The 12,544-nt window shown below is 41.8% G+C and overlaps 1 protein-coding gene across 16 annotated transcripts in view; it reads right to left on the bottom strand.

Annotated features, from left to right (window-relative positions):
• epb41a (erythrocyte membrane protein band 4.1a) overlaps positions 1 to 12,544 on the bottom strand; it is a 63,583-nt gene that overhangs the window by 24,364 nt on the left and 26,675 nt on the right. For 3 of the 16 annotated variants that reach the window (XM_039819583.1, XM_039819580.1, XM_039819579.1), the window contains exons 13-17: positions 10,495 to 10,572; positions 7,752 to 7,799; positions 4,111 to 4,173; positions 3,951 to 3,998; positions 1,028 to 1,198 (exon numbers count right to left, since the gene is read on the bottom strand). In XM_039819583.1, the coding sequence (XP_039675517.1) occupies positions 1,028 to 1,198; positions 3,951 to 3,998; positions 4,111 to 4,173; positions 7,752 to 7,799; positions 10,495 to 10,572 (408 nt within the window). The remainder of the gene's footprint in view (positions 1 to 1,027; positions 1,199 to 3,950; positions 3,999 to 4,110; positions 4,174 to 7,751; positions 7,800 to 10,494; positions 10,573 to 12,544) is intronic. The other 13 variants (XM_039819596.1, XM_039819584.1, XM_039819582.1 and 10 more) reach the window with 12 other exon arrangements.

Below are 12,544 nucleotides of genomic sequence, written 5' to 3' on the forward strand. Positions count from 1 at the left end.
CATTTAACTACACTGCTCTGAAGGCCCTCTATTTGTACGTCCAAGACTGCTTTACTTTTTAAATTATGGTTAACATTATACAAATTGAGCAAGTCAGGGATAAATCATCAGGCATTTATCTTTAAAAAAAAAAAAAACAGATGCTATGGCCCCCATGGCTTATTTTTGTAAAGGTAAAAAAGGGGAGAAAATCTGTGAGCACAGACTATTAAACCAAATTAATATACAAATTAATAAAGTGAGTGTACAGATTGGCTCTGTTTAGGAATCGGTGTGCATGTACTAAACTGTGCAAACATACTGCCAACTGAGCTCTGAGTTCAGGGGAATCCCTGAACATCCAAACATTTTTAAATAATGCAATAAAGTATTACATTTGATTGCATTCATTCTTGTTATTATTTTCCCCTACTACAATATATGACCCTCAGAGGGGTCCGTGTAACGCTTACCAGTTCAATTTTCTAAGCACAAACAGACATTTGGAAAAACAGAAAAATGGGTTAAAAAAATTGGATCTATAACCTGTTTTTTACTATTTTATGTTTTTATTCAGAGGATCAGAAATTTTGAAATTTAGAAAATTTCCAAATGTCCGTTTGTGCTTAGAAAATTGAACTGATAAGCGTTACACGGACCCAGAGGGATCTGTCCAGGTTTGATAAAATGCATGAGACACTACCTAGCTCCTACTGTGAGCCTGATGTCTATCTCAATCACTGTCTCGGTCCTAGTGGGTTTACTTCCTGGGAATCTAGCTAAAGCTTTCATTAGTGGGGAATTGGCCGCTAGTTTGTTGGCTAGCATACAACGTCAGGATCAATCTGACATTTAAGCATGTTAGCATGAGTCAGATGAGAAGAATGTGTCCAGCACAGAGACAGGACAGGGCTGTGGAAGCAGGGGAAGCTGCTAGCTTAGCATATCACACCAACAGACACAGTGATTTCAGTCTACACTCTATGTGATTCCCTGACACCGTGGATGCTATCAGCAATGCATGTGCAGCGTGTGTTCCTGGACTCACCGCTGGCTGTAGCTGGCCGTTGATGCTCACCGTGCGGAATGGCGAGTTGGTGGACAGGCGCTTGTCCCACTCACTGGGCCGAGGCTCCGGCACCGACTCCATAAAACTCCTCTTCAGCTCACTGACGCTGGTGTGGTGACGCATGATCTCGGTCTGGGTCTTATCCAGGTCCTTCAACCAGAACGCAACAGTCAGAAGAGGAAGTGGGAACAATGACGGTAGGATGATAGACAATGATTGAATCAGATGTGAAAGAAAGTAAGAGGGAAAAGAACATAGGACCATATCGAAAACAAACATATACAGTTTATGGGTAAAGAAAGGTGACAAAGATTGGAAAAAGAAGCCAGGACAATCTGCCAGTCTTTTAATATGTTGATAAATGATTATGTGTGATATTTCAGAAGTCTGGACTTAGATGGAGCCTGTCTATTCCCAATCACATGCTGAGGTTGTGGAAGAAGACATTTTTTCAGACAAACCAGAGTGTCTCCTGTCATCCATATAGTTTGGAGTTTCTTAATCTCCCTTGTCCGGGTCATGAGATCAGAATGGAAGCAGCAGAGGTGCAGAGGATCCTGATTACTGCTGACCTCCCCGGCTCACAGATTATGGCTTTCATCAATGTCCACAACGACACAGGGAACACAGGAGCTCTCCTTTATGGCCTCAGATTTGTGTCATATATTGTGAGTGCGATAGAACAAGCTCAGGAGCAAATTATATTAGATCATACGCACATATATTAGTCCTTAACGCACCTATTCAACAACCCAGAGTTGTACAGGCAGCTGTGAGCGTAAAAGAAAACAGGAGAGAGAAAGAATGGCGCCTGCATATATAAAACTAAGCATCATGCGAACAGAGCAGCCGCCAGGCGTCATAGAGTGTCTGCTATAGCTGTCAATCAAGGTAAACTAAGGAGGTCTGTGGGTGAGATTGCCTTGAAAGTGACCAATCATAAGAGGGCCAGTGCCTCCCTTGGTTTCTGCCCCCAAAGTCATTTCCATTTGCGTCAGGTGACATTCTTTGCCTCTCCTGTCTGTGTCTGGCTCACAGCTGCCTGTACAACTCTCAGTTGTTGAATTGATGCACGAGGACTTTAATCGTGTAAGTGGCTTTAAATATCTGCTCATGTAATATCATTTGCTCGTGAGCATGTATTATTGCGACATATGACACAAATCTGACGCCATAAAGTGTTTCTCTGAAAAACCTGCTTATAAAGAGTGAGTGCGTCAGAACCAAAGCAGGGAAAGTGAATGGTGTGCACAGCCGGACAAAGGCAGCATGCCAGGGAAAGGACAGGCAGTCTGCACACTGAATACTGCAAGCTCACAAAGATTTCTGAAAATTAAGAAAGAAAGTGCAAGAACTGAAAACGCTGTGGCTTTTAACATATAATCCAACATTATACAAATTTATTTCCTGCTGTTTTCATGGTTACATATATGGTGTTTAGGCTCCAGTGTTTAATTGTATTGTTATTTAGCCCCATGTGATCTCCTTACAGCAGACAGAGCTACCATGTTGTCTATATTCTGTATACGCCCACTTTGTATTCACGTGGATGTTGACCTGGTGAAGTTTGCTGTATTCAATGTGCAGACTTCCTCTTCTTCCTCACTGAATCATAGCTATATTCCTATGCTCTTCTTAATGATTGAACAGCTTAACAACGACTGAATGCTCTGATGCAATCTTGCTGGAAGCTGAGCTAGGCTTAAGCCGTCCTGGAGCGCCAGAGAGAGATACAGCAACATCTCTGTACACAGAGAGGAAACTGATCTGTTCTTCAGAGTTTGATGGTTAGCAGGCTATTTCCCAAAATGTTGTTTTAGTCGGAAACAGCAGTGTGATAGTGGGTAAACTACTGCACACTTCAATGACTTTTTTTATAGGTGCTATGCCGGCAGAATGTGTGGCAGACTGAACTGGAGAAGCAAACAGTACAGACACATGAAGAGAGGGCTGACATGGACCAGTACTAAAATGATTTAAACCAGCACAGGATGGCACACAGCACAGACACACACACACAGACACACACACACACACACACACACACACACACACACACACACACACACACACACACACACACACACACACACACACACACACACACACACACACACACACACAACGAATCCAGTAAAGCATTGCAGGGGAGTTAGGTTCATGTAGCACATTATTCAAATGAAACTAAACTATAACCATGAGGACCAATGAGAAAGACTCTGTAGGTGACATCACAGACATACATGAAAATCATTCCCCCTGGCTGATGAGAACCAGTAGTTGCTTATAGCTTATATACATTTTGAACATCTACATACATCTTTTAAAATTGTATGTTTTTGACCACCATAAGGCTTTTGTATTTGTCTTAAAGACAGATGGAGTGCATTCAGTGTTTCCCCTGGAAGACTTAGGTGCACGTGTTCAGTGGGGAGTTTAAGCATCCTACCTCAAGAAAATGTTACGTTTTTTTATTTTAAAAAAGCGTTTTCACATCATTTTGGACAATAACTATTACCATATCTGTGTTTAAAACATTGGAAAAGCTAGAGCAGATAATACATAAACAAGACGCAAAAAGCTTAAAGCCAAAACTCGCTAAAGAAGTCCACTGGGGACCGACTACAATCATTAGATCTGAGGAAAGTCTATTAGTATGTCACGGCATCTATCTTCCTATTGGCTGTTCTGCATGGCTGTCAGGTGGGGTAGGCGGGGCTTACCTAGTGACAAGGACTGCTAGCTAAGAGGGAAGGATTGAGAGCAGCGGTGTTGTTTGTTTCATCACCAAGCTGCAGTACCAGTTTAAAATTTTTTAAAAAGAGACCTTTTCCAATTATGTTTCATGAAATGAAAACATGAAATGACAAAGACAATGTCAATGTGAAGTAAAGCTACTTGCATGAGAATCAGAGAGGAAAATAGTGCATGCCAAGCCTTTAGGGTTAAGCTGGAAACATGCAAGAAATGAAAAGAAAACAGACGTGTCAAAGAAAAAAGGAAACCAACAGCGGCATGCAGCAAACAGCCAGAACAGAGATGTGAAGAGTGAAGATACCAACCTCCAACATTAAATTGCTATGTCTGATATAAATAGTTTCACCCTCAAGTTTCTTAGCTCTTTTCTGTGGAAAATCAGGAAAAAGGAAGAGCTGGTTGGAAATATTGCAGAATTCATTCAAACATTTGAATATTTGATTTGCAATGGACTCCAATGGCATGAAGCACACAAAATAAAAGAGCTGTGGGGCTGCAGTTCCCAGTGTGGCCAGCCCAGTGGGGGAAGGTGAGGAACTCAGCCACACACACACACACACACACACACACACACACACACACACACACACACACACACACACACACACACACACACACACACACACACACACACACACACACACACTCGCTGATGGAGTGGAGTCACATGCTGTGCATGCACAGTCTGCTGCAATGTACAGGAGCAGCGCTGTGTATCTGCTATCACTGCAGGAATTGGATTCTTTAAAAAAATATATCACATTCCCTTTCCCTTCATTATTTTCACATTTCAATTAGGGGTCTTTCACTTTTCATTTTTTTCAGCAGGGACAGCAATGCCACATAAATAGCCACTAAATGGCAGAATGGTATACAACATCAGTTTGAATTTCTCTGAGTTTTATTTAGAGGCGCAATTGAATGCACCATTAGTTTAACGAGGGTCACATGACTTCAGAGAAGCAGGAGGATCTGCAGAGAGCAATTCAGAGATTTGATCTGCGGAAATCTCTGCGTGCATATCACAGGAAAGTGAAGAGGATTTTCTGCAAGAAACGTGAGGAGATTTTGTGCTGATGTCCGGGATTAGTTTTGATAGTTTGTATTTTGTTTAGATCTTGTACACTCTGAAAATCCTTAATAAACAGACCTTGATAAAAAAAAAAATTTAAATCGTGACACCCCTAATTTTAATATGATGACACGATTAATATTATCATCCAAATTCAACCTGCAAATGCTCAGTTTTAGGCTGACATGGTCTCTTATTCCCACAGAGTCATTTGAGTGGTGAAACACGTGGTGAACGGAGCATCAGCTGCTGAATGTGTTCAACTGTCTGGACCAGCGTGTCTCTTCAGTTCATCACACCATAAAGCTACTGTTGGGGAAAAAAAGTTGTGACATGTTGAGAATCAAGTCAGAATTTTTCCAGAAAAAGACATAATAATAATAATAATTACTTAATATAGCTTCTGATTTTATATTTCAAGAGTAGAACTGTGTATGATATGCTTAGATTGGGTCCATTAGACCAGTGGTTCCCAAAGTTGGGTCCTCAGCTAAAAAGAGAATACTTTTTTTACTAAAATGTTCACTATAATTCCATCTATAAGTAAGACAATGACAGAATGTATGACTATCATGGGTTTCATCACCTTCTGTAATAAAACATCTAAAGCATGGTGATGGTGGCAGTAGCTCAGACCGTAGGGAACTGGGTTGAGAACCGGAGGGTTGCTGGTTCAAGTCCCAGTACGGACCAAAGTACAGAGTGTGGATTGGTAGTTGGAGAGATGCCAGTTCACCTCCTGGGCACTGCCAGGTGCTCTTGAGCAAGGCACTGTACCCCCCCCCCAACCCTGCTCAGGGTGCTGGTCTATCACTGGCAGCCCATTCACTCTGACATCTCTCCATTTGTGTGTGTGTTTCTGGACTGTGTGTAGTAAATTATAATTTCCCCACTGGGGATCAATAAACAGTATAAATTATAATTATAAAGACCCTGGGATGGTACGTCGTGGTCTAATCTGTGTCAGTTGAGGGGTTCTGGATGTGTTTAGTCTAAATGTGCATTCCTGACTGTCCACGTCTACTGCTATTTTTACAGCCAGAACACATATCTGAGGAACAATAAATCACTGTGTCTGATACAATCAGTCTGGGCTGTCTGTCTGCTCAGGGTCTCCAGGCTGGGACAGTGTCTTCAGGCTGAGACCGTGTCTAATGTCTGCTCAGGGTCTCCAGGCTGAGACATGTCTCCAATCTGGGACAGTGTCTAGTGTCTGCTCAGGGTCTCCAGGCTGGGACAGTGTCTTCAGGCTGAGACCGTGTCTAATGTCTGCTCAGGGTCTCCAGGCTGAGACATGTCTCCAATCTGGGACAGTGACTAGTGTCTGCTCAGGGTCTCCAGGCTGAGACATGTCTCCAATCTGGGACAGTGACTAGTGTCTGCTCAGGGTCTCCAGGCTGGGACAGTGTCTTCAGGCTGAGACCGTGTCTAATGTCTGCTCAGGGTCTCCAGGCTGACAGTGTCTCCAGCCTGGGACAGTGTCTAATGTCTGCTCAGTGTCTCCAGGCTGAGACATGTCTCCAATCTGGGACAGTGTCTAATGTCTGCTCAGTGTCTCCAGGCTGAGAAAGTGTCTCCAATCTGGGACAATGTCTAGTGTCTGCTCAGGGTGTCCAGGCTGGGACAATGTCTAATGTCTGCTCAGGGTCTCCAGGCTGGGACAGTGTCTAATGTGTGCTCAGTTTCTCCAGGCTGGGACAGTGTCTAGTGTCTGCTCAGGGTGTCCAGGCTGGGACAATGTCTAATGTCTGCTCAGGGTCTCCAGGCTGGGACAGTGTCTAATGTGTGCTCAGTTTCTCCAGGCTGGGACAGTGTCTAGTGTCTGCTCAGGGTGTCCAGGCTGGGACAATGTCTAATGTCTGCTCAGGGTCTCCAGGCTGGGACAATGTCTAATGTGTGCTCAGTTTCTCCAGGCTGGGACAGTGTCTAGTGTCTGCTCAGGGTCTCCAGTCTGGGACAGCTTCTCCAAGCTGGGACAGTGTCTCCTTTTCGGATGCCATAAACATGGCTTTCATTGAAAGCCATGTTTATGGCATCAGAGGTGCCCTGGTGCATCGCCCATGATGCACCAGGGCACTGCTGGAACTAAAACATTTGATTTCATTCCACTATCCTAATTTATGGCAATAAAATGACTGTCACCTGTCTACTATGATGGGGAATTCAAATAAACCTCTTATTCTGACTTAGCATAAAGTTATGACTTTATGAAAATATTGCAATATTCTTGTACTGTTACGGCTTACTTCTCACACCATTACGATGTTGATCACAGCAGACACATATTTATTAACTCTGGGAGTTCTATGTGGAATATACTGCTAGCTTATAACTATAAGGCACCATGAAAACATCAAGTGTTGGCTTTATTGTTATCATTTTCCAATTTGGATAATGTTCCTACAGTACAAAGGTACAACCTGCCTCACACACACAAAGCCACAACAACATCATTTATGGTCACAAATTCCTGGACGGACCGATTCAATCAGCTAAAATAGCTCTTTTCTTAAACAGAGATCCAACACATGAGAATGTGACCCGAACAAAGGTATGCTCCCTCTTACCAACCCCATGTTGTGAACAATATAGCTGCATGTTTGCTTCTGGAGAAGGAGAAACCATGTTTTAAACAAGAAAACAGCTGCAGGGAATGGCAGTGACACAATAATAACTTGCACAATGGATTCATTTCTCTATGGTTTGGCCAGGCTCTTGTACATGTATGGGACACGAACAAGCCTTCACAGAAAGACACACAGCCAGAAATCATAAAGCAATCAGGAGACTAAAGCACCGATTGTCTCTGCAATGGAAGAGCAAGTGAAAATTCTCTTCATGTGAAAGTGATGAAGGGATGAGGATGATGCTAACCTTCCTCACCCGCACCATCTCCGTCTTTGTTCTGTCCTGAGGAGAGTGCTGCTCCACCATCACAGGAGAGACACAGTTACTGTTTGTTAGGCTCCCACCCCAGTCCACTCAGCAACAAAGCATTTGTTACACAGTAAACACGGCATAGACTTCATTCACTATGGACAACTGATGGAACATAGGACTTCATCATCTCAACTATACTGAAGACATTTTGTTTTTCCTTCAGTTTTAGTCAAACACTGATATTCATGCAAAAACATTTCCAGTTGTATAGCATAAATTTTAAATAATGGCCAGATGACCAACGTGAACAAATAAAGGCGGGTTCTAAGGTACTAAGACTGCTTATGATAAAGTCAGCATAATGGACATTTCCACATCTTTTTAGCATTTCTCTTTTTAGATGAATTCCAGTCACTTCTACTTTGCCCTTCTTTTGACTGGTGTTAAATGGATACTTTTATTCAACCAGTTCTGTATCATAATGTTGGTAGTATGTGTAAATGGCCAATGGTTAACTTCCATCCATCTTACCAGGGCCCAGGCCAGACCTCCCCGCTCACAGGACAGCACAACAACTCTGTGGGCCTGTTGCTTCAGACAAACTACAGACTGGGCTTCAAAATATGGACACAAAGAGGACAGAAGTAGATCGAGAGAGACAGCTGCCCGCTCTCTCAAAATATAAACCAAGATTCTGTTACTGTACTGCCTACAGTATTTCTCCCCTCTGAGGTTTGCTAGGGCTGCAACTAACAATTATTTGGATTAGATGTTTTAGTCTCTAAAATGTCATAAAATGGTAAAAAATGTGGAAGATGACGTCCTCAAATGTCTTGTTTTGTTCCACAACTCAAATATATTCAGTCTACTGTCACAGATGAGAGAAGAAACTAGAACATATTCACATTTATCACAATGACATCACATGTTTATACATAAAAAAATGACTCCAACTGATTAATGGATTATCAAAATAGTTGGAGATTAATTTAATAGTTGACGGAAATATATTCCAGCTCTTCGTTTAACTGTTACATGAGACTGATGGTTACCAGCCAGCCACCATTCTGTGTCAATACAGACAGGCTCGATGTATTACGATGGGTAACGTCAGCCAGCAGCGGGAGCGTTACTAGGCAGGTGTGGTGCAGTGCATTCTGGTAGTTGTAGGTTTTCTACCTTTTGATCATTTAAACGTTTCCGTTTATGTGCAAAGGGCAGGCAGACGTTGGAAGCCCCTAGACACCTAAAGCTAATGTCAGGTTTTCCAGAGTTGGGGTTCTGCCATTCTGTCATTAAGTTATAATAGTGTTAATTCTCGCAAAAGAGAAATATAACATAGTATATAACGTGGTAAGAGAGTATTTAGATATTAACATAGTTCAGTATGGTATGAGCTATGATATATAGTGTAAGCTGTAATGTAATACTAACTGTACTTCTTCTCATACTGTACTATGTTCAATATGTTATTTTTCTTATTTCATTTTATTTTGACGTCTCTATTTCCCTGAACTTCTTTCTGTCTCTGTGCTGCTAAATGTTCCCTCTGGGTTCAATAAAGGCTTATCCCATCTTATACTGATCAGAAAGGATTTATGGCAACATTAGATGTTTAGATTATTTTACATGAATGAGATCTTGCACTTTGATTCTTCTCACATTCCATTTGCTGGATTTGATAAAAAACAGACATTTTGTCTGGCCAACAATAACTGAACTGACTGCTCCAGTAAGATGTATTATATCACAATATATATGCTGATGTCAAGATATACAATCACATTTATGGTACTTTAGAGTTTTATCCATACTGCTGACTCCTCTGTAGCAGGGGACAGATTTTACGCTATGAGCCACCGGAAGGCTTTTAATGTGAAAAACCTGCGCACAAGTAGGCCTGTCACGATAACAAATTTTGCTGGACAATAAATTGTCCCAGAAATGATTGCGATAAACGATAATATTGTCGTTCTGAGACCATTTTCATCTAATATAATGATAATGGCATAATAATGCAGGTACACCTTTTCAAAGATCAATAAACTTTGATTTCTAAAGAATATTTAACACTGGAACTGGAAGATATTTTAAATATCCACAATAAATGAACAAAACAACCAAAAACAATAAATAGAATGGACTCTCAGTCTCGGTTAACATAAAATGCACCGGAATAAAAACCAAACGTAACCAAAAACAATAAATTTTTTCCGGCCATGATAATTTCCATTTAAAACTTATCGAGCTCATTTTTATTTATCATGCGATTAATTGATTTATTGCATATTGCGACAGGCCTATGCACAAGGTATTCAAAGCGATAAAAAAAACAGCAACAAGAAGCACCTGGAACTAATGAGCAGAGTAGTGAGTGTGGCAGGGCTCTGCTGTGGAGATGAACATTATGCTGACTGCAGCAGTCACCGTGTACATGGGGAAACATGGAGGGGGGGAGGCGGAGCAGAAAACAGGGAGATAAGGTCTTGATTCTCTCTGTATTTCTTAAATAAAAGGCCACTATATGATCGTTTACAGTACGCATCATACATAGATTTCTCTTTCTTTGATGCATTTACCTTACTGAGTTAAACTCTTTTCTCCTGTGTTACCCTCAAAGACACAGTGCATGCTGTTTTGCCAAATATTCTGGCTCACTATCCTGTAGCTTTAGTTTTGTCTAGATCCAAGCGGTTCCAACACGGTTTCAGGCTGATCATGCATCAAGCAAACAAACCTGGCTCTTTTTCTCTCTCTTCCCGTTGGCGGTGGTGACAGAGGGCGTGTGTCTGCGCTCTCTCCGGGCCACTGTCTGCTAGCACAGACAAAGCTCACACATCAGGATCCATTCCTAGCACAGCCAGGGCTAAAAGCTGTCCTTTTGGTCAACACCGGCTACACTGACACTAAATCATATACAGAATGTTCCTCCCATCATATACACTACAGTGAGGAACAGGCTCCATGTGAACACTTAAAGCAATAGTTATAGTTAGCAATAGTTCAACATTCTTTTGCAAAGAATGAAATGAGTGCATTTATCAAAATGCGGAAAACTTGCTTTGAGATCAGCCATTAGCTGTGACTTGCTAAAAAAAAGAGGAAATGTTAAAAACCTGTAGCAATGAAGCAAGAGTTACGTATGCAACTACGGTTCTATGAATTCTGGATGACCATCAGAGGCTTCCATGCAGCCCAATCCAGTGCAGTGGCTGCTTGTTGTGAACTGAATAATTGTGCTTTTTTTATGTATTTGCATCTTTTAATCTTTCTATCTTTCTTTTATTTCTCAATTGTTTCTCTCTTCAAAGACAACATGTTAATGGAGAGCGAATGCATGCCTTCACAACAGAGAGCAGCCAACTGCTAAACAGGGTGAGCAACACTCCGATCCAATCAGCTCCTTCAGTAACCAGACACCGGTGAATAGTTCTGCTGCTACACTGACAGAATGGGCGAGCGAACGATGTGGAGCGGCAGTCGCGACAAAGGAAGTTTACCCACCAGCAATTACACACAGTGGGGAGCATCTGCTCTGGAATCACAACTAAGAAAGGAAAACGCTTTAACAAGTGAAAGCAATCGTCAGGGAGACATGGACTTACTATAAAAGAGGTTGTCTACCACTGAGGGAAAAAATAAATAATTTCATAAATAGCCGGCTCCGGCTAATGTTTTGCCGATCACTGTAGGTGCTAACACTTCCACCTCAAATTGAACTTACTTTAAAGTGCTCATATTATGCTATTTGGCTTTTTCCCTTTCCTTTATTGTGTTATATATCTTTTTTGTGCATGTTATAGGTTTACAAAGTGAAAAAGCCCAAAGTCCACCCCAAAGGGACTTACCATCTCCAACAGAAAACACTGTTCACAAACTGCTCCAAACAGCTCTGTTGTAGTCCAGCCTTTACTTCAGAGACAAACGTGGTCACTTTGTAACACATGTTATAATGCTCGCCTAGCTGCTAGGGTGGCACGCCCTCATACTCTGCTTCTGACTGGCTAGTAGTCCTTACCTAGCTACTGAGCATCTGCGACTCCCAACAAAGATGGAACAGAAGTGAGATGCCTCACTCTGTAGCTAAAACAGAGAGCTCAACGCACAGGGTGAAAAGAGGAGCTGCAGCAATGTGCAGTACAACAAATATATGGTGTTTTTTGAAAATTAAACCATGTAAACCTATTGTGATATAACCTATAAATACAATTACTGTATGAACCTGAAGATGAGCACAATATGAGCACTTTAAAACTAAGAGAAAGAGAATACTTAGTGTTCCAGTTGAGTCAGTGTAGCCGTGATGGTCTAATTGCAGCCTTCAGAGCATGAAACCGTAGCTCCAACCACACTGTTACAGGGCTACTAGCCCAGAGTCTTTCCAAAGCTTTTAGTTTCATCCTGCAGTCCTGGATTATTGCAAGAAGATACAAGGGACATCTTGATGATGGCATGGGCTGCCCGACATCATCCCAAATCACATGTGACGTTGTTGATATTAAATACTTGACCTACGCAGGATGGGTAACAACTATAGTGTAAAGCACTGCCTCTGGTGGTCAGGAAGAATTCATTTTTAGGCAAATTACATATCCGTAAATGGTAGCCTCACTTCACACATGCAAAACCACAGGACTTTCCTTCTTGCTGCACCTTCAAAGTCAAACTCAGTCACTCCCATTGGGCCAGGCACATTCCTTACATTTTACTGTAAACATATGGCACCCATACAGTGAGCATACATAGGACAATTGTATATTTGCATGACCTAATCTGACCAGTGGGAT

The sequence above is a fragment of the Perca fluviatilis genome, chromosome 13 (genome assembly GCF_010015445.1).
Source record: "Perca fluviatilis chromosome 13, GENO_Pfluv_1.0, whole genome shotgun sequence".
Lineage (NCBI taxonomy): Eukaryota > Metazoa > Chordata > Actinopteri > Perciformes > Percidae > Perca > Perca fluviatilis.